The sequence below is a fragment of the Corvus moneduloides genome, chromosome 18 (genome assembly GCF_009650955.1).
Source record: "Corvus moneduloides isolate bCorMon1 chromosome 18, bCorMon1.pri, whole genome shotgun sequence".
Taxonomy (NCBI): domain Eukaryota; kingdom Metazoa; phylum Chordata; class Aves; order Passeriformes; family Corvidae; genus Corvus; species Corvus moneduloides.
This window is the reverse complement of record NC_045493.1, coordinates 11,745,293-11,766,254: the sequence shown is the minus strand read 5'-3', so window position 1 is coordinate 11,766,254 and position 20,962 is coordinate 11,745,293. Positions and strand designations below refer to the sequence as shown.

At 48.4% G+C, this 20,962-nt stretch overlaps 2 protein-coding genes across 12 annotated transcripts in view; one reads left to right on the top strand and one right to left on the bottom strand.

Annotated features, from left to right (window-relative positions):
* The first annotated feature begins 140 nt into the window (after window positions 1–140).
* On the top strand, window positions 141–13,384 carry RNF34 (ring finger protein 34). 4 transcript variants are annotated; one of them, XM_032127992.1, is made up of 7 exons: window positions 141–259; window positions 981–1,057; window positions 7,724–7,942; window positions 9,263–9,652; window positions 9,978–10,031; window positions 10,259–10,460; window positions 11,532–13,384. In XM_032127992.1, exons 2-7 carry the CDS (start codon window positions 1,046–1,048, stop codon window positions 11,717–11,719), a joined length of 1,065 nt encoding a protein of 354 aa, XP_031983883.1. In that variant the 5' UTR covers window positions 141–259; window positions 981–1,045; the 3' UTR covers window positions 11,720–13,384. The 4 variants fall into 4 exon arrangements, with proteins under 4 accessions (XP_031983883.1, XP_031983884.1, XP_031983887.1 ...); XM_032127993.1 differs by lacking the exons at window positions 141–259; window positions 981–1,057 and adding an exon at window positions 4,684–4,745; XM_032127996.1 differs by lacking the exons at window positions 141–259; window positions 981–1,057 and adding an exon at window positions 5,091–5,243.
* A 239-nt stretch (window positions 13,385–13,623) lies between these two features.
* KDM2B (lysine demethylase 2B) overlaps window positions 13,624–20,962 on the bottom strand; it is a 113,729-nt gene continuing 106,390 nt past the window's right edge. For 6 of the 8 annotated variants that reach the window (XM_032127985.1, XM_032127982.1, XM_032127983.1 and 3 more), the window contains 6 exons: window positions 18,364–19,040; window positions 16,779–16,942; window positions 16,152–16,313; window positions 15,794–15,895; window positions 15,256–15,474; window positions 13,624–14,876 (listed from right to left, as the gene is read on the bottom strand). In XM_032127985.1, the coding sequence (XP_031983876.1) occupies window positions 14,695–14,876; window positions 15,256–15,474; window positions 15,794–15,895; window positions 16,152–16,313; window positions 16,779–16,942; window positions 18,364–19,040 (1,506 nt within the window). In that variant the 3' untranslated portion in view covers window positions 13,624–14,694. The remainder of the gene's footprint in view (window positions 14,877–15,255; window positions 15,475–15,793; window positions 15,896–16,151; window positions 16,314–16,778; window positions 16,943–18,363; window positions 19,041–20,962) is intronic. The other 2 variants (XM_032127987.1, XM_032127990.1) reach the window with 1 other exon arrangement.

Genomic DNA, 20,962 nt, shown 5'->3' with positions numbered 1-20,962 from the left:
TCAGAGGAGGGACTGTGCGCCGCCACGGAGGAGCTGCCCGGCGTGCCGGGCGCGAGAGAGACGTTCCGGGGAGAGAAGGGTCCGCGCGGGGCGGGGCTGCTTCCCCCGCACCGCCCCGCACCGCAGCCAGGCCGCGGCTGGGGACAGCGTGGGGATGGGCTGCTCTTGGGCAGCTGCATCCCTGAGGAGTTATCTGCTGGATAAGGGAACAGACATTTTCCCTGTGTGCTAGCACTGCTGAGGCACCGCAGATCCTGGGGTCAGTTCTGGGCCCCTCAGGCCAAGAGAGACATTGAGGGGCTGGAGCGTGTCCAGGGAAGGGAACGGAGCCGGGAAAGGGTCTGGAGCCCCAGGCGCGGCTGAGGGAGCTGGGAAAGGGGCTCAGCCTGGAGCAAAGGAGGCTCAGGGGGGACCTTGTGGCTCTGCACAAGTCCCTGACAGGAGGGGGCAGCCGGGGGGGTCGGGCTCTGCTCCCAGGGAACAGGGACAGGAGGAGAGGGAACGGCCTCAGGCTGGGCCAGGGGAGGCTCAGGGTGGACATTTTAGGGAAAATTTCTTCACTGAAAGAGTGGTGAAGCATTGGAAGGGGCCGCCCAGGGAAGTGGTGGAGTCAATCAGCCCTGGAAGTGTCCAAAAAACAAGTAGACATGGCAATTTGGATTAGGGTTTGGTGATTGGTCACAGGTTGGTCTTGATGATCTTGGAAGTCTTTTCCAACTTTAATGATCCTGTGATTAATAGAGGCCAGGTGAGGTACAGATGACCATGGGCAGTGTCTTGGTGGGGTTGCCTAGCTCTTTAAACACAGAGTCTGGTTTAAAAAGGATACATTGTTTATTCTGCACAAGCTGCAAAGTGGAGGATTCCACAAGTCAAACACCCCAAGGGGTAAAAAGTTACATCTTTTATACAGCAATATTTAGATGAACCCACCTATCTAATACTTTACATACTCTGACACGAGCATTTCCTTATTGCAGAGAACACCACAGAGTGAATTCGCTCTTCTCTGGATTTCCTGCAAGCTAATTGTGATGCCGTAAAGATGTTTCCACATGTAAGTTTTTATTTTCTCAATAACTTGTTAAAGTACTTCATTAAGGCATCATATTCCCAAAGAAAATACTCCAATTATTATAATAGTTCTCATTTTTGTAAGTGAGAGCAAAACAAAACTCAATATTATTATACATCTGCATGTCCCCGGGGATTTCCATTGCGCTGCTCCTGATTCATGCCTGGAGGTGGTGAGAGGAGGAGGAGGAGGCAAATCAAGCGGGGAGTAATTTTCTAGGATACATTTACATTTAAGAAACTTAACATTGCAGCTTGCTGCTGCTGGCGTAATTAATGATCGTTTCCTCGCCCTCAATGAACTCATTGAGCTGTATCTGAATACAAAACGCAGGAAGTAACAGCAGCTATTATGTTATAAAGGTCAATCTGCTGACATTTCCTGAAAATAAAGCACTGTGGCCTGGGCAGAAACACGGAACTGGTGGCATGGCAGGGCAGGGAGGGGAGGGGGATGACATAAAGGCTGGGCTGCAGCCGGCCTGTGCAGGACTGGGAGGGAAAAGGAAATGACAAACATCTGGTTCTGATGTTTCTGTGCAAGGCTCTGAAGCCAAAGTGTGAACTCTGCTGCCAATCCTTCAGTGCGTGGTGCAGAGAGAACATTTAAAATACACTTTAAAAATATATTTAAATCAGCTCTCACGCCTAAAAACCAGCTCTCCAAAAAAGCAGTGAGAGATGACTTTGATTGTATTAAATTCAAGATTAGGTAACACTGTTGAAAAAGTCATCTTTTATCTTATCTAAAATAGGCTGTGCCCAGCAGGGAGGCCAGAGGGGGCACCAGGATGATCAGAGGGATGGAGGACTTCTCCTGTGAGGAAAGGCTGAGAGAACTGGGATTCTTCAGCCTGGAAAAGAGAAGTTTTGGGGTGACCTAATTGTGGCCTTCCAGTGCCTGGAGGGGCTGACAAAAATACGGAGAGAAACTATTTACAAGGGATGGAGTGACAGGACAGGGGGAATGGCTTCCCACTGGCAGAGGGCAGGGTTAGATGGGATATTGGGAAGAAATTCTGCCCTGTGAGGGTGGTGAGGCCCTGGCACAGGTTGCCCAGAGGAGCTGTGGCTGTCCCATCACTGGAAGTGTCCAAGGCTAGGCTGGACAGGGCTTGGAGCAATCTGGGATAGTGGAAGATGTCCCTGCGCATGGCAGGGGGTTGGAAATAAATGATCTTTAGGGTGCCTTCCAACCCAAACCATTCTGATTCTGTGATTCCCTGATTCTTCCTACAGGCATTAATATCCAACCTGAAATCCCCAGATAAAGCCCAGTGATGAAGTTTGTCTTTTTTAACTTTACTATTAAATTTTGCAGATTGCTAAATTAAAACCAAATTAATATTCCTGGGAAGAATCACTCCTCTACCTCTGTCTCTGGCGCTGTGTGAAACCTTGGGGGATTATGGAGCTGCAGCGAGTCGTTGTCACTTGTTATTTGGTGGCAGAAGGAAATGGGACATCTCACAGTAATAGATTTAAATCTTTTAATGCTGCTTTGGCACAGTCCAGAAGGCTCAGCGAGGGCAAGGCTTTTATTAATAGAACCTCTTGAAATGCTCCTTTTCACCCACGGAGTAGCTGGCGGAGTTAAAGATCCTCATTTAAAACCCTCGGCGTGGTTACTGTCTGGGCACACTAATGCTGTAAAAGTCATCTCAAATCACATGTTAAGGACATGATTCATCCAGATCTGCCCAAATTAAGGCAGGAGTGGCAAGTGCAGCTGCCAGCACTGTCACCAGATCTCAGCTCCGTCAGTCCCACGTTACTCCCTAAAACATCTGTGTTTGGGAGGATTTCTTGTTAGCAAATCCTTAACAGAGAAAAAGGGAAAATGTTGGGTTTTGCTTGGTTTGGGACAGCTTTTACCCCAGTACAGTGACTGCATGGGGAGTTCTCATGTTTTAATTTTATTTTATTAACAAGAATATGTGTATAACTTGGTACTTCAAGGGTGACTCTGAATCGACAGAGTTTAGATGACAGAACTTTTTAAAAACCAAACTGTACTGATATGTTTAAGGTGTCTTAAAGCAATCTCTTGCATGAGAAGCATGAGGAATGTGCCATTGCAAGCTCCAATGTTGTATTCACAAGTCTCTTCAATTTTTTCAGTTGCTTTGACTAAAATGGCAAGCTATCATTGCAAAAAAAAAGGCATTTTTTATTAAGTCGTGTGTAGAAGTTCAGAGCATATCTAAAGCTTGTCAAGGAGCATAAACATTTCTGAAAAAAAGGTGACCTGATTTTGAATTAAAATATGGTGTCAATGCAAATCCAGAAGTTGGGCTGTGTGAAGTATCTGCTCTTACTCCTGAAGCTGCCAGGACTGTGCCATTCACGTGCCAATTACACACCATTTTTTTTTAACCCAGTTCTTGTATATTATTTGCTCCAAAAATAGATCATTCCTGCAGAAATTAGCAGATTGCATCCAACCCTTTCTAGGGGTAAATTTGATTTGTTTTCCATATTTATTTTCAGCCACTTTCGTCTGTTCCTCTTTTTGGCAAAGGCCTGCCTTATTCTTGGCCCTGTGTGCTCTTATGTAAAGCTTTCCTGAAGCCTTGGTCAGGTTTGTACTGCTGGGGTTTCTTTAATGTAATCTGGTTAAAAGCTTTCAGTTCTTGCAACCTATGATTGTTATTTTAAATATATACCCCACTCAAAGCCTAGAGAAGATAATAATGGCATCTAGGAGCTTGCTGGAAGTGGATTTTTAAATAATAAATCTTTTCTCAAATGTAATGATTCTCACCAAAGGGCTTGGTAGAATAAAACTGAAAGAGGGTGGATTTGGGTTAGGTGTTAGGGGGAAATTCTTTACTCAGAAGGTGGGGAGGCCCTGGCACAGGTTGTCCAGAGAAGCTGTGGCTGCTCTGCCCCTGAAAGTGTCCAAGGCCAGGGAGTGGGGCTGGATGGGCTCCACAGAGAGAGAATCCATCACCTCCCCAGGCAGTTCCAGTGCTCTGCCACCCTTAATGGAAAGTTCTTTCTCATGTTGAGGTGAAACTTCCTGTGTTTTAGTTTATGGCCATTCCTCCTCATCCTGTCACTGGACACCACCAAAAAGAGTCTGGCACCATCCTCCTGGCAGCCCTTGGAGATATTTTTATGGATTGATGAGATCCCCTCTCAGTCTTCTGTTCTGCAGACAGCTCCAGCAGTCTCTCCTCGTAAGAGATGCTCCAGACCCTTCATTTTCTCCTTGCCTTGCACTGGACCCTCTCCAGGAGCTCCTTCCCTCTTGTCCTGAGGAGCCCAGGACTGCACTCAGCACTGCCGATGTCCCAGGCTCGAGTGGAGGGGCAAGATCACCTCGGAGCCACCATCGGTGCCACTGCCAGTGACCCCATCGGTGCCCCATCGGTGCCACTCTCAATGACCCCATCGCTGCCCCATCGCTGCCCCATCGCTGCCCCCCGCGTGTCCCGGCCCCGCTCGGGGCATTTCCGCGCCCCCCCCCGGCCCCGCCGTGTCTTCTGCTCCCATTGGCCGCGCCCGCTCGCCGTCGGGGCGGAGCAGCCAATGGGCGCGCGGCGCGGCGGCGCGGCAGCCAATGGCGTGCGGCGCGGCGGCAGGGCCCGCCCTCCGAGCGGCGGCCCGGCGGGGTCGGCGCGGGGCGGGGGCGACGCGGCGCTGGAGCGGCGGGAGCGGCCATGAAGGTGAGGGGTTCATCCGGCCGGGAGAGCGCTTCTCCCTCTGCGAGGAAGGAAGGAGGGAGGAGGGGGCTAACCGGGGAGGGTGACGGGGCGGGGGACCCGGCGGGATGTCCGGGCCGGGCCGCCCCTCCCGGCTCGCCTCAGGCCGCGGCCGCCGTCCCGCCGCGCTCTGAGGGGCGCCCGGGCCGGCACCGCCGAGCCGAGGGGCCCCCGCGCTGAGTCAGCAGCCGGGCAGGGCCCGGGCCGGGCCCGTGAGGGGCACACCGGCGGCTCCCGGGGGGCCGGAGCCCGGGTCGCTCCGCTGGGGCGCCGCGTCGCGCCCGGGGCTGTTGTGCCGTCCCGGAAAAGCTCTGCTTGGTCTAAGGGTGGGTGTAAAGAGGAAGTTTCGGTTAAAATGATTAAAAGTAAATCCCTCGCGCCGCTCTCCTGTCGTTCTGCGGCTTTGGTAGCACACCCAGCTTGCACAGGCGTGGCAGGAGCAGCAGGTGAAATCCTCATCAGGTAACTAAACACCCTTAAAGCGAAAAGCAACAGCAGAGAAGTTGGAACGCAGCATTTTGCTCCTGTGAGATGCACATAAGGTATGGGGAGGGAAGATACCGATGGCAGCCTGTCCATGGCAGTGGAGACTGATAGTTTTGGTGCAGAAATTGGAATTGTTTTGATTAACTCTCAAGAGAGGGATTTTTTTTGTTTTAGCCTGTTTAATTTGCGTGTCGTGTTGGTGCTTTTCAGCACGGTGTCATTTCTTTTACCGAGCAATATGGAGAGCCTAGACACTGTAATTCAGTTATGAGTTCATGACCTGAGGGCATAGAAGGAATCCACAGGTGATGTAGGTTAAGGAGAAAATTAATGCCCACTTAGCCCTACCTTTCACCTTAAGTGAGTGGTTGGCAGCAAGATAAAGGTATCAACAGCATTCTTGTGTCCAAAATGGGTGACAAAAAGTTCCTAAAAATACGTATGTTTGCTGTTGACAGTGATGTCTGAACAGTTGTTACAGGCTCTGGAATAAAATAAGTCTAAGAAGCAGGTGTTAAACTCTCAGGCCGGGGTTGTGGTATCAAATGTCTTACATCCTTTTAGTCATTGTGTGTCCTGCTGCTGCTGTGACCCCCTAAACAGGCCATAGCTGTATAATAAAGGAAGTTGAATTTTGAAAGATCCTTTTGGTTAATGATTTTATTTTTCCGTTATGCATCTGAGGCTGTTTTGAAATCTTGTAGATACATAATTAGCTCCTCAGTTTTGAAGAATAGGTGATGAATGAGAGGAATGGTTGTGCTACAGCTTTCCCTAAAGATGAGAGAAAGTATTTTTCAGAAGCTCCAAGTTTTAAAACTCGGAGCTCTGTTGGATTGACATTGGTTTTCAGGATGTATTTCTGGAAAGTTAATTCCTCTTGCCTAATAAGCTAGGATAATTATGTTTTGTCCAGGAGAAATTAATATTGATGAGTTTCCACAGTGTTTATAATGGAGGAGTGTAAAACAAGCCTTAGTTTGAGGCTGGGATGTGAGCTGTGTGAGGGAAGGGCCGCTGGAGTTCATCCTGAGGAGGCTGAGGAAGATGTCCTGTGCGTGGGGTGCCCAGGGCACAGAGGGTTCTTGTTACACCATGATAATTCTGCTGTTGAAATACCCATAATGACGAGTGGATTTAACAGATGAGAGGATTTAATTAGAATGTATGTTTGATGTTGTAACTAAAGCTCTTGTTCTTACCTTTTGTGCTCTGTGGTTTGAACGGAGAAGTTCTGGCCTATCCCCAGTTATTCTGGCATTAAGTTCCCAAAAATGTAAGAGGATTGTGTTCAGTTCAGGGAAAATGTGCAACTTCATCTAGAAATTAGTGTAGTTACTACAGGAATTAAAGCACCACGTTACAGAGCTGAAGTGTGTGTTCTGGTTGGTTGGGGTTTTACAGCAAGAATTACAAGTCTCAAAAGCAATTATTTTCTGTCTTGGTGCTTTGGGGAAAAAAAAAAAAAAAAGATGCTGTCCTGGAATGAAAGAGAACTGCTGTTAAAGAAAAAAGTAGGAAAAAATTTAAAGGAAGTTGTACCTGTCAGCTTCCTTTCAGGGAGAACCTGATGTGATTCTGTTTGCCCCTCCTGTTTTTTTCTAGCAGGTCTCAGAGAGCCACCTGACAGTGATTAAACTTGTGACTTGCCCAACTTGGAGTCCAAATTCCACCTTCAAGTAGACTGTGCACTTTTGATAGAGAATCCAGTGCTAAGGGCTTCCAAGGATAAAAAGTAGCACTTTGTTTATGTGTTCAGAATTTTTTGCAGTGTTTTAAGACTGTGACTCAAAACTGAAATCCAATCAATAGAAAGTAAGTTCATTTAGATTTATTTTAACTTTTGTTAAACATTTTGTAAGGCAACAAAGCAAGGAGGTTCAGAGAGGTCTTGAACAAACATTTCCTTCTCAGTGAAACCAGACTGTAATTATCTTCTAATGAAGATTGGTTTTCAAGTTTGAAAACCAGGAATGTTATTTCAGAGAGAGTTTTGTTGTGAGTCATACCAGAGCTGGATGAGTTCTGGAGCAGATCCTGCAGGGACAGTTCTGCATTAATCATGAGAAGTTGCAGTTTCTGCCTGTCACCATTTCAGGGTTTGCCCCTCACCTACAATGGGCTGTCAGTCACTCCTTCCTTGCTCTGCTGTTGCATCACTCCTCAAATTCCTGACTCTTTTTGTGGGGAATTCTCTAGAAAAGGAGTTGAGAGTGTGAGCTCCCTGCGCCTGCGTTGGCCTTTCAGAGGCAAATCTTTCCCACTTTGGATCTCAGCTGGGAGTGGAGCTGGTCTGTCACAGCCGTGAGCGTGCTGGAATCCTGGAGCTCCGGGAATTTGCACCACATGCTCCTGGGATGATGACAGATGGAGTGAAGTAGCTCCTCAGCAGCAAGGCACATCTGATGTGGGCTTTGAGATACTGATTCTCTGCGTTTGCTTTGTGATGTTTTCAGGCGGGAGCTACTTCCATGTGGGCTTCCTGCTGCGGGTTGCTGAATGAAGTCATGGGTACGGGAGCAGTCCGTGGCCAGCAGGCTGGCTTTGGGGGAGGTGCTGGCCCATTCAGGTTTACACCAAGCACAGACTTCTCAGCATATCCAGCTCCTGCTGCAGCCGGCACGAACATCGTCTGCAAAGCCTGTGGACTTTCCTTTTCAGTTTTTAGGAAAAAAGTGAGTATATTTCTTATTGCACAGTATTTTTACCCCTATGAACGCATCTGTGGCATGCTGAGAGATGAGTGTGTGTTTCTCAGAAACCTGAGGCAGATACAGGCAGGGAGGGAGGAAGTGCCTTATTCTGAAGTCACAGGAAATTACTGTCAGCCAGGATTAGAAGTTAATAAGTCTGATGTTCATTAGTCAGTGACATGTTGCATCTGGACTGGCCTGAAAATTAATGGACTCTGATTTGTAAGATACGTATTAGCTTCAGAATCTTAAACAGTAAAGCAAATCTGGTTTTGAAGATGGCATCAAACAGTGGTTGAGTACTGGAGTGAACAAACTGGGTGATGGAAAAGTTAAAAACTCACAAACTCCAGCTTCTTTCTGGAAGTTCTCATGCAGTTCTGGTTGTTTCCTAACCAGCTTTCGCTCTGCTCAGTGCTGTTGTGCTCCAACAGCCTCTTCCTTCCTTAGGAGGCAGGTTGGTGAGTTAATGCAGATAAAATTGAGATTGTTAATATTATATTATTTCTGTGTATCATAACTGTTCAGGATTGTTCTTTTCTCCTGCCAGTGACCTAATCCTCTGCAGCTCTTTCAGATGATCATGAAACCTCTTCCCTCAGTTTGTGTGTTGTTTTCCCCTTATGTGTCCTATTCACATGGCAAGGCTTTGTTGAATTAAGTGTTGTGTAAGGACATAGCTGAAGCCAATATTAATTTACTGTAATCCTGAAAACCTTGAGGAGTTTGGGTTTGTTCAGCAGCTGGAATGCTGACAGTCTTGTCTATTCCAGCTTTTGTGTATTGTGAGTCTTTTGAACAAAGCTTTCTTCAGAAGTGACATCTGGGCTTTTGGGAGTGTGTCCCTCCCATGTGATTCCTCACATTCGAGCCCTACTTTGAGTTCTTGGAATCAGTTGAGGAAGCAGTAGGTTCTGTAAAGTTTGGGGTTATACTGTTACACATGTGAAAGGAGCAGTGACAGTATGTTCAAAAGTATTTTAACAGACCATGACATTGGTTTTAGTTTTGTTTGTTGTCTAATCTACAACTTGAATACTTTATTCATCTGTTTATTCATAGTATTTTTTACTAAAACCACAAATCGGCTTCAGTAGTGTCAAAAGAGCGAGGGACTCTCTTGGGACACCTGCAAAACTGTTTGACAGGGCAGTTTGCTGGACTTAAATCTTAAAAATGATGTCTGTCACAACTGACAGTGGAAGAAGTAACAGTAAATTCTGTAGCCTGGAGAAGGAGAGAGCAGGGCCTGGATTTGTTTCCTGTGATGCACAGCTGAATGGTTCCCTCCTCTCCCCTCAGCACGTGTGTTGTGACTGCAAGAAGGATTTTTGCTCCGTTTGCTCAGTCTTACAAGAGAATCTCAGGAGATGTTCCACTTGTCACTTGCTGCAAGAAACGGCCTTCCAGCGCCCTCAGCTAATGAGATTGAAAGTGAAGGATCTGCGTCAGTATCTGATCCTCAGAAACATCCCCACGGACACCTGCAGAGAGAAGGAAGACCTGGTGGACCTGGTGCTGTGCCACCATGGGTTGGGGTCGGAGGAGGACATGGACGCTGGCAGCTTGCGTTCGTCACGGTCACAGACTTCGGGCTTTTTTACCCATCCCTTTTCCACGTCTGTATCCATGTCAAATCCAGGAGAACTTGCCAACAGAAGAGGAAGCACAGGAAGTGGGACACCTTCACAGGTACAGTGATTAACAAGTTTTATGCAATAGTATTACTTTATATCTTTTTTTTTAATAGTTCTGTCTCGATTTAAAATAAAACACCAATTGGTACAGTTTGGAGGGGCAGGAAAAATGCCTTTTGTATCCTGCATCTGAAAGCTGGAGATAATTAGCAAAGATTCCTAGTTCAGGTCAGAGGTGACTTAAACCTGGACTGATGAGTAGCAACTGGAACGTCAAAATGTCATTTCATTGTCACCTGTGATCACCTTGGTAGGAAGGAAAGTGTTTTATAAGGGAATAACATGGTTTTTTATCCTGATGAGTTTCATTTTGTACACAGGGACAAATGGAAACATCTGTAAACAATGAAGAAGAAGAAAGTGCAGAAGAGCAGGTGAGATGAACTATCCAAAGAATAGATTTTTGGCATGTGACACCATAAAGTCTTTTAGATCTCTGCCAACATTTGGCCTCATGCTCTGGGTTCTTCCAGAGTTTGCTGTGTCGAGCAATGAATGTCTGCACACACTAGCTTCAAAAAGAATTAAACTTTAGCCAAGCTGCTGCAGCTTCGTGTGCTCCAGCTCTGGTGCTCAACACCACACAACTGATGTGTTTCAGACCCTGGGGCTGTCCAGGAAGCGAGCGAGGGCATCCCTGTCCGATATTTCCAGTCTGGAAGACATCGAAGGATTGAGTGTCCGGCAGCTGAAGGAAATACTCGCCTGTAATTTTGTCAACTACTCAGGATGCTGTGAAAAATGGGAACTTGTGGAAAAAGTGAGCAGACTATACAGAGAGAATGAGGAGAACCACAAGACACGTAGGTTTATACTTTATTTCCGCTTTCTTACAACTACTGAGTTCCTGGTTTCCAGTTTCTGGTTTGGTTCTGCCAGTGGAAGAACTCGGTGTCTGAGCTTGGTCTGCTCTGCTGGAACACCTGGAAAATGGGTTTTAACAATGCAAGGTGCCCCTAGAGTAGCTGAACAGTAGTGATTAAACAAAGCTTTCCAGGACTGTGCTGGGTTTTTGAGACTTTCTTCCAAAGCTTGGAGAGCTCAGCTTCCATGGTGAAGGTAAAATTGCACAACTGAGAACTGGTTCCTCAGAGAACTGAAACTTGGCACCTCCATGTGCTTTGCTGGGTTTCACAGGACATTAGCCACAGCTGTGCTGTAGCCATGCAGATCAGGGCACTTCAGGTCTGTTACTGCAGAATTAAAATCTACAGTGACAAAAGTCCAAGTGTTTTGGTCTCAGTTCACATGTTCATGATAAATTTTGTGGTTCTGTGGCTACTGCTCAGTGGCTGTTGTTCTACCCTCTACTCCATGCAGCAGTTGGAATCTTTCACTTGTGTAATTTGTCCTCAGACCAATTCCTGCTCACACAAAACTTGGGAAGAAAACTTTAATGTTTATTTTTTTCACCATGGTCTAATGGCATGTTCAGGTATTGATGGGGATGTTGACTATTTGCAATGAAAATTGACAGGTTTTATTCAGTTCTGCCACCTTTATGGCCTACTTAAGGCTTCCACTTCTTAGTCTGTTTTATTATTATTGTGTTTAATCTTCTGAGGAAAGCGTTCTGCCAAACAGTGAGCTCCAAGATGAAAAACCAACATGCTCTGAATCTTAATCCAGCACATTATTTCACAGACATTACATTGTGAATTGAAAATAGTTTCTGGGTTTAAAGAATGAAGCTAAATATTGGATGTTCACTTGAGAGGCTTTCTAGTTCTTATTTCTTTGCTTATTTTTGGAGGAATACCGATTAATTTGTAGCTGGGGGTTAAAAAAGCTCATGTGAGGGGATGGGGCTGGGCTGGAACTGCCCTGGTTCTGCAGGCCCCAGAGCTGTGACCTCCCTCTCTGTTGGTTTCCAGAGGGGGAGAAGATGCAGCTGAACGAGGACGATGAGAACCTGTGCCGGATCTGCATGGACGCCGTGATCGACTGCGTGCTGCTGGAGTGCGGCCACATGGTCACCTGCACCAAGTGTGGCAAGAGGATGAGCGAGTGCCCCATCTGCCGCCAGTACGTCGTGCGGGCCGTGCACGTCTTCAAATCCTAACCCAGCCCTGCCCCGAGTCCCCCGGGCAGGATTCCTGTGGCCAGGAGTGCTGGGCCCTGGGGCGCACGGCAGCGTTGTAGTTCTTGGTTAAACTCGGCCTTTTCGACATCAAGATGTAGAAGAAGTTGGTGAAAGGTTTTTCAAGCAGCTCCTGCAGTGCGGGGCTGGGCAGGTCCAGGTGCTGCCTGTGCGTGCAGCAGCAGCGCTGCCCCACTGACCTTACAGCCCCACAGATTGTTGGAGTCAAACTGTTTACAGCAGTTCTTGCTCTCTTCTGAAGAATCTCACCTGTCCTTACGCATTCAGCACTCGGCAAGTGGTCAGCAAACACCTCTGCTTGAGCCTATTAGCCTGTGGTGTTCTCTAGTGCATTAGAAGCAATGAATATATCAGTTGATTATTCAGCTTTTCCCTAATGATAGAATGTATCTGTTCCGACAGCGCGGCTGCGGTGCTGGTGTCGGACGCGGCTTAGGAAGCACTGCCATGAACTGTTCCCACACAGAAGCCCTTAAGCAATCTTGCTTTATGCTGATTGCTCCCTCTGAATGTCTGTCATGACACGTGTGCTGTCTTGGCTGTTCTCTGTCAGTGTATGCAACACTCCATCACTTTGCAGGGCTCAGGGGCTGCAGCGGGCTCTGCCTGGTGGGCTCCAAAAACCAGTTACTAAGTGGTTTTTAGTTTAGGAATAAACTATTTTTTTAAGAAGGGGTATTACAGTAAACCATATTAGCGTGGTCCTTAATCCACTCATGCCTGTTGTAACTATTAATCTGTGATGATTGTACTCCAGGTGCCGACAGCCTGATGTTACTGTGAATCCTGATCAGGGGCACCACCTCCTTGCTGCTAACATGGAATGTATGGTGTTACTAACCTTAACTGGGGAGGGGGAGGCAGGAGCAGGGACAGCAAACAGTTTTTGTTTAAAACCTCCTGTTCACAGACTTTCACCCACAGCCAAGTCACCCAAACCAGCTTCCCAGGGGCTGCTGAGGGCCCTGTTATTGCTGCCAGCCCTTGGCCCCGGGTCAGGCTGGGCTTTGTGCCGTGAGCTGGGGTACAAGTCCTCTTGGAGCAGGAATTGTTATGGTCCTTTGAGGATGTCTGTGAGCAACGATCTGCGGAAAGGAGCAGCAAGAGTAGCTCGTGTCGGGGGCGAAAACAGGATGCCTGGGGCCAAGCATGGCCATGACTGGGATTGGTGAAGTTCACTGTAAAAAAAAAGGTGAGGAAGGACCATGTGTGTCCAGTTATTCTTTAAGCAGAGTTGATTAACAAAGTTACTGCTTCTCCTTTGATTTCCCATGTGGCAGCAAAGTTCCAGAGCCAAGGCTGTGCTTGGCTGAGGGTGCAGGACCTGAGAGCTGGCACCTGTGCTGCACTGGCACCTGCTCTTGTTCTGTGAAGGGTTGGGCTGGTGTGGAAGAGAGAAAGTAGCTCCTCCTCACACAGGACACAGCTCCTAGCTTGACTGGGTATTTTTCAGAAGGGAGCAAACCTCTCAATGGCTTTATTTTTTAGAAGTAACTTTTTAATGGTACTTAATTCCTGGAGTCTGTCCAGAGGGGAGGCTAATGAAGACAGACATGCCCTCGCTGTTGTTTCCATGCTGCTCATTAGCCACTCAAACTTAATAAAGATGGGTGATGGGCTCTCTCAGCCTCTGTCTCTTTTCTTACCCAGCCCTGGGAGTGCTGGGGATTACTCAGCTCCAACTTTAATGTTCTCAAGCTGTCAGTGCTCCTCGAGCCTGAGCTGGGCAGATAGATGCCTGCTGGAGGAATGGAGATGTGAATGTAACAATGCACTGGAAAATGCTCAGAGCCACGGGCTAGAGCCCAAGCACTCCCTGCAGCCACTCCCCCTCAGCCCTGACAGAAACGCACAGAGGCAGCGCCTGTTTTTGTACAATTGTTTATACAAATTCAACAAAGGTAAAACTGCATCAGGAAGGTCTACGAAAACAACACCGTACAACAATGGCACTTATGAATGCAGAATTTTACAATCAGGAAATAACCATGTTATAAACCTTAAATGAGAACTCAACTCACACTTCAAAGAAAGAGAGACTACGTTTGACCATTTATTCTACTGCTGGACTCACTGTATAAATTAATTTTATATTGAGTACAAGAGCTCATGCTACAGAGTGAAACCCTCCTATGTGCAAAAGCTGAAATTGGAATTCTTTTAAAATTTTGAGAAAAAGGTGATTTCTATACAGATAAAAGTGTTTTACTTCAACTATAATTTACACCTTATTTCCACAACATGCTTATGTCACTTCTGAAGTATACAAAGCAGGATATAAACTTCCATTAAAACATGCTTTAAGTTGAAAGTATGAACCTACTTTTCCTGACCTGGGCACGTTTGTAGATAGATACTGTCTACGAAGTATAGGTTAAGTTCTCGCCTACCATAAGTAAAGATAAAAATTGGCAATCAAAACCGAAACACTGGTAATGCATTCAAACATTGCATAAATAATTTTTAAACAATTTTTGTACAAAAATAGTTCTGCATAATGTAAGATGTAACAAAACAAAACGTGTTAAGAAGGCAGAAATGCAGTGCGTGGTCCACTTGAATGACACCAACTTTTTTTTTTCTTAAGAAATGAAAAGCAGAAATCAAATTTACACTACCAAGCACATGCTGTGGTACTTTAAATAACAGTATTTCTTGGAGCTCAGTCCTCTTCCAGGGTGTGAACAATTATCATCAGTAACAGTCGCCTTATGAATTTGCATAAGAGCCAGTGCAGGACATCCCAGGTGGACTGAATTAGTGGCACAAGTTGAAATTCTTAACATGGGTAGTTTCACGTTGTTCTCTCCTCAACAAGAGTTGTAAAATCCAATCGCGGCATTTTCTGATATTCCAAGTTCCCAATTGAAAATAAAATCCCTACGTGTTCTTAGTCCCTTCCCCCCCTCGCCCCAGTATTTACACGAGTCCTTTAACTAACTCAGTTTTTGCAGAAGTTTTTCTTCCACCTGCCCGAACTGGACGCTTACGGACATCTCCGCTATGAACTGCTCGCAGCCCTCCTTCGTCACTTGCTTGCAGTACCTCAGGTCGATCTGGCAGATGTTCCCACAACGTTTGAAGTAAGACAGGCACTGATCAGTGACCTTATTGCAGTCTGGGGAGAGCAGAGGGGAGGAACTGAACATTGCTTTGTTCTCCAGCACCAGGAGGGTTTATCCCGACCTTGGCCAGTCCCTTCTGCCCCTCCTGCGGTGCCGGCAGAGGAATCCCCCGCCAGCTCCATCGCCCATCCCCATTCCTGCTGCTGTTGTGTAACCCATGGGATAAAGCCAGGCAGCCCAGATGTGCAGAGCAGCAGCACTGGAACATCCCCTGGGAGGATGAGTGAGGATACACCACCACCTCATGGCAGCTGCGGGGCCACTTCCAGCAGCAGCACGTCCAGCTGCTGCCAGGGAGTTACACCAGGAGCAGGACAAACCCCCCCCCCACAGCTCTGATGCCACGGGCAGTGCCCCTCCCCCATCCCTTACCTGATAAATTAATTTCCGTTAACGAATCCCGCGTGGTGGTTCCAACGGCGGTCAGCAGGTTAATAGACTGATCTGTCACGTGGTTACAGTAACTGAGATTGAGTTTGGAGAGCAGGGGCATGTGCCTGATGATCAGCCGCAGCGAAGCATCTGTGATATCCAGGCCGGCCAGGCGCAGCTCCACGATGTTCCGTAGCTTACTCCGGTTGTCGATCTGACCTGCAAGGCAGAGGCAGCAGGTCACTCCCAGGAGCCCCACCCCGTGCTGCCAACATCTGCAGGCCTCTATGAAATGCACCGTGACACACAACACTGCTGCCCTAGGTCAACTTCAGAGCTTTTGCCTGTCTGGAGCTTTGGAGTATCAGCAGGAACACTTGTCTATTTTTGGAACAGGCACATGGACAAAGCCACCTCCTGATTTCAAAACAAAGGGATGAAAGTAACTGCAGGGGCCCAGCAGAATTACAAGTTGGGAATAAGCAGTAGGCTGTGCAGTGCATGCCAGAAAGCAGATCTGATTTGCTCAAAATTTCACCTGAGCCGAAATCCGGGCGAATGTGGCATGACCCACAGAACTGCTCCTTCCCTGAACTGGAAGAAAGTGTTTCCATACTCTCTAAAGTACACCCGTTGCAGCCTGAAGAGAAGAAAGTCAGACAGAAAACCAGCACAGTGGCTCAGATGACGGTTCAGCAGCCAGAGAACATCACTGTCACCCCGGGGCTCCAGCCAGGAGTGTTGCAAGTCACTACCTCCAACTCCCCGAGGGACAGCACGGCCCCAGCCCCACCAGGTTCAGCTGTGGGGGCTCCTGCCCATTTGCTCCGAGGGGAGCTAAGTACAAAACACGCCCCGGGGGTGGGACCGGGCTCCCGGGCTCCTCCTGCTCTTACCTGGCCGGTTGTCCGTGGGCGGGGACAGGAGGTCTCTCATTTGTGCGTCTTTCAGTCCTTCTGCCCACTGCACGTCCAGAGTTCGCAGCAAGGGACAACTGGAGCTACAAAGTGCCGACACTGCTATCCATGAGCACCCTGATAACAGCAGGTCCCGCAGACCTGCAGATACAGAACAGGTTGGAGCACTGTGACCTTCCCAGAGACATCCCAGTGACCTCCACTGGCACCCCCAGGCTGCTCTGACCACGGTCCCAGCGCTCCGGAGCCAGCTGGGACCCCACGAAGCCTCCTCCTGCCCAGCTCTCCATCTCTCCCACCACCTGGAACTTCACACCACTCCCTCCCCCAGTCCCCTCAGCCCTTTCCACAGCAGCATTACCTGCTGGCCAAGACCTGCCTCAAATTATTTTAACTGAACACACCAAGTAGTCACAAAAAATAATTTGGCCCATTTTAACCCGCTGATGCTTCAGTTTTACACATCTCCAGCCCTCCTAGGAGAGTCTATTCCACTTCTAGGACACCCCAGTCCCTGGAGACTTTCCCCACAGGTTGCAATTTAGATACAGACTGGTTTGTTATACAAACTGGTTTGTGATTTGGTGATCAAAACACATCACTTACCTGGCAGTCTGTTGATAAGCCAACTCAGCTGCTTTTTAGATATATTTGTCCAGCTAAGATCAAGGGTTACAGGCTGTCTCCTAATAATGCCACTAAGCATAAGTGGAGTGATGGATTTACAATGGTTTAAATCTATTTTGGTCCATAATCTTTTGTCACAGCACCTACCCAAAAAGAAAAAAAGCCAACAGCACTTAATTTGGCACTTGTTTGAATTTTGGTAAGGCTTTAAAAGGTGTCATTAAACAGTAGGAAAAACGACATCATTTAACTGAAAATTGCAAAAATAAGGCCAAGTATTGCAAAGATAAACACAACCTCACATGATGTTATGTAAGTTTCTAGTTTCTCCATCAAATATATCCTGCAATAAAGCATGGAATTATTTCCACAGAATTACAAGCGTCAACAACTTCGGATCCCGTTTTAAGTCATCCCAGCACTTACTAAAATCTATTCTATAGCCTGAAGACAAGTCACCACTTCTTCCTTACATTTTGACTATGAAGTCTGATTTAAATAAATACCCCCATTTCCCCTGTGTTTTCCTTACTTAAAACCAGTGGATTTGGGAAAACAGATCCTCCCTCTCCTGTTCTGTGTTTTTGTTATCCCTATCCATGTGGATTATGTGTCTTTTTGCTCTTTATGGTTCTCTATGGACAACACCACCAAGTCCTGATGAGTGTGCAGGAGTCTGCATTTTCTTGATTTTTTTTTTTTGTTAGAAAATACTGCATTTAAGTAAAAATCCATTTAGCAGGTTTCAGTGACACCAAGCAGCCCATGGAGGAGACACTCCACACACATCACCTCACACTGAATTATCAGCCTCTATACTTCGTGCACGCTTTGTTACCAGCCTGCTGGAAAGGAGCCTGTTCCAGTCTCTCCGTCCTTGTGCACAGCAGGAACACGGGGCAAGAGTCACCAGAGCCACAAGGCTTCGCTGAGGGGTCGCTGAAACCTGTAAATCTGCACTAAAGCTTCTGCTGCTGCTGTGCAGCCACAGCTGTGTCAGGGCCACACGGTACCGAGCACAAGGGACACGCTGTGAGCAAATACCATCAACAAAGGATTCCTCTGTAACGTGCTCTGCTGGCACAGAGCACAGGCAACAGGCTGGCTCTCCGTGTACCCTCACGGGGGGACAATCAGCACAGCCCTGGTGAGGAGCACCGGGTGGGATCCTTGCTATCTCAAGAGATATTTAATAGCTGAACTGCACAAATTCCTGACTACCTGCTGGCAGTCAGGAAGTCCTGGGGCAGAATGACACCGAGACTGCCCCAGCCTGGCGTTCCAGCAGCAGGAACACGGCGGTGTCTGACTGCAGCACAGGCTGCTCCGGAGCCCAGCAGGCTGACGCAGAGGCTGAGACACACAGCTCCCATCAGAAATGCTGGGAACTGCTGTTTCTGAGAAAGCAATGTGAGACCTGCCACTTCTGCTGGTCACCCCTTCTGCTTGGGCTCACCAGAGCTCCAGGGACAGCCCACACCCCTCTCCCAGGAAACACCTGCGCCTCCATCACCTGCTGCCCTTCCGTGCCCATCTCGTATTCTTCACATCCCGCCCTCCTTACCATCTGTTCCAGGTCTTGCAAACTCTCATACAGATGCACAAGTCTCTATGACTGAGGTAGCTAAAGACAGCCATCCAGACTTCCCTCTGCATCACGTGGGCTGCCCCGTCATCCAGGGGGAGCGAGTCCGGAGGGGGGCTGATGGGAGGTGGCCGGATCACGTGCCGCTCCATCTGGATGCATTTGGGGGGCGACAGCGAGGGCGGGGGCCGGGCTATTCCCCGGGGGGTGCTGCGCAGGCTGGGCATGAGCTGGTGGTGTCTCAGCTCCCGGGGAGTCCCGTTCAACCCTTTGCTGAACCTATGGAGTCTCTCGCTGTTGTTCAACGCACGCTTGGGTTCCTCGTTCTCGCTCTCCGGTTCAGATTTGATGGGTTGGTGGTTCTCATTGGCAAGGCTGTTCTCGGTTTTTTGGATCTCCTGGTTAAGCTCTTTGCTGAGCTCCTTGCTCAGTTCTTTATTGGGAAGCCGCCTTTTCCTCCTCATCTTGAACTTCTTCTTGTCCCTGGGCTCGGCACCCTCCGTGCTGGGCCCTGCTGTGGGCGAGCTTGACCGAGACTGGTCACTATCCTTGGACCTGGGGGGTGCTTCTGGCAGCTCATCCTCGGGCTCCTGCTTGAGGCGCCTCAGGGGTTTGATCATGGCAGTTCGGTCATCCGGGGCCTTCCACGATCGCCGCTGGAAGGAAGAGACAAGGGCTGACTGTGGGAGCAAGGCCATGCTCAGCAGCACTTCCCAGCAGTGCTTCCCATGTGGATGCTCCACACAGGAGCCCTGCCCTGGCCGGGCCCCCTGCCAGTGCCAGGCCCCACCCATCCCAGCACCATCCCAGCACTGGGGCAAAGCCACCGGCCAAAGGTATCGAGTTCAAGTGCCAGCAGGGATGAGGAGTCCAGCTATTGGCTCACGGGACTCCAGGAGTGATAAAGGTACTGATTCACCATGCAGAATCCTGCACATTCCAGGGCCTTCCCATCTCCAAGTCGATCATTTACACAGAGAAGATCAGCAGCATGCCATGGACAGCTTTGTCCCCAGGAGGCCACAGGAACCCAGGCTCGGGCCACACCCACTGGGCACCCACATCAAACACTGCCCCAGTGCCCTCACGCCATGGCCAGAAGGGCCATTCCCAAAACCTCTGGAATAGCAGCTGCCATCCCAGCTGCTGGACACCCAACAGCCCCCTTTTAGACACTTTAGATGCTCCTTTCCACCCAACCAAACCCTGGCCATCCCCTCCAATGCCTGCAGAACAGGGAATGTAACACCACAGGGCTCAGCCAGCACCTTCCTCCTGCCCTGGTCCCTGCTCCCAACAAACTGCTCTGCACTGGCTCCCACTCATCCTCCGATTCATCAGGCTGTGTGAGAGACACAAACTGAGGCCCGGGAAGGCTTCAAGCCTAATCTGATCACCACAAGCAAGAAAGAAGCCACCAGCTGTTAAAATGAAATAGCTCTAATAAGGAGATCTGGACTGGCAAGGAGAGGCAACTGCTGTGAGCACACTTGTTGTGTCAGAGGACCCGTGCTTTCTCTTTCCCAATGAACTAATTGCATCAAGGCAGTGGCTGTGTTCCCAAGTTTCAGCCCGGGGCACATGGCAGAGAAAACTGATCACCCTGCCTTAAAATTAACATACTCTAAAGGGAGAGGTCACAGTAAGTTAATGACAGGTTAGAATAAAAACATTACAACACCAGCCCAAGTGCAGCTTCCAGCACCCCTCACACAGGGCACTGATGGGTGCTCTGCTTCCAGGCACTGGAATTCCGTGATCATGGCAGGCTGTGAGAAGGGAGCAGTGTGCCAGGACATCCCTGGCTCCCTGGGGGGAGCAGGGACTCCAGGATGTGCTGTGTGGCAGGGGCAATATTCAACCACACAGGAAGGGCCAAACATCAGTACTGAAACAGACTTTTATTCCCTGGGTCATCAAAACTCAACTGGTTGCTGTATTTTAATATGAGACACCCGAACAGAAAATATAAAATGAGACAGTGCAGCTAAACTATTCTGGAGTTAAAGGCTTCCATGAGAGATTCTGTAATTTCAAGATGTAAATGGGATAGCTTGTTTTCTTCTCCAAGTTTTAACTGTCGGAAGAAAGTAAAAAACCCAAACACATTTGTTGTGTTGTGTGGTAATGTGGTGACCCACAGTGCCTTCCTCACTGGGGGGAGTCCAAAGGGATGGGGAAAGGAAAGCATGGCCAGCAGCAGGTATGCATGAACTGGTACTGTGAATTCTGCTCTCTCTCCACCATAGCAGCCCAAAATCCTTCCATCTGCCATCCTGCAGCATTCCCACTGTCTGGCCTTGCAGGACTGACTGACTCCCACCCCTGGTGAGCTGCACATGCCACACCACTCCAGCCACAGATTCTGATTTTACAGCCATCAGCCACTTACTTGTGAGACACAGTAAATCTGAGCCCTCATTTCTGCCTCTGCAAACCAGCATTTCTGCATATCCCAAGTACCACATTTTGAAATCCACCAATTCAGAGTGTCCCTGCCTGGCCTGAGAGCCCCACCTGTTACGTTCAGGGCCAGATTATCTACACAACTGCTGGGAGCAGCTCCTGCTCTCTGCAG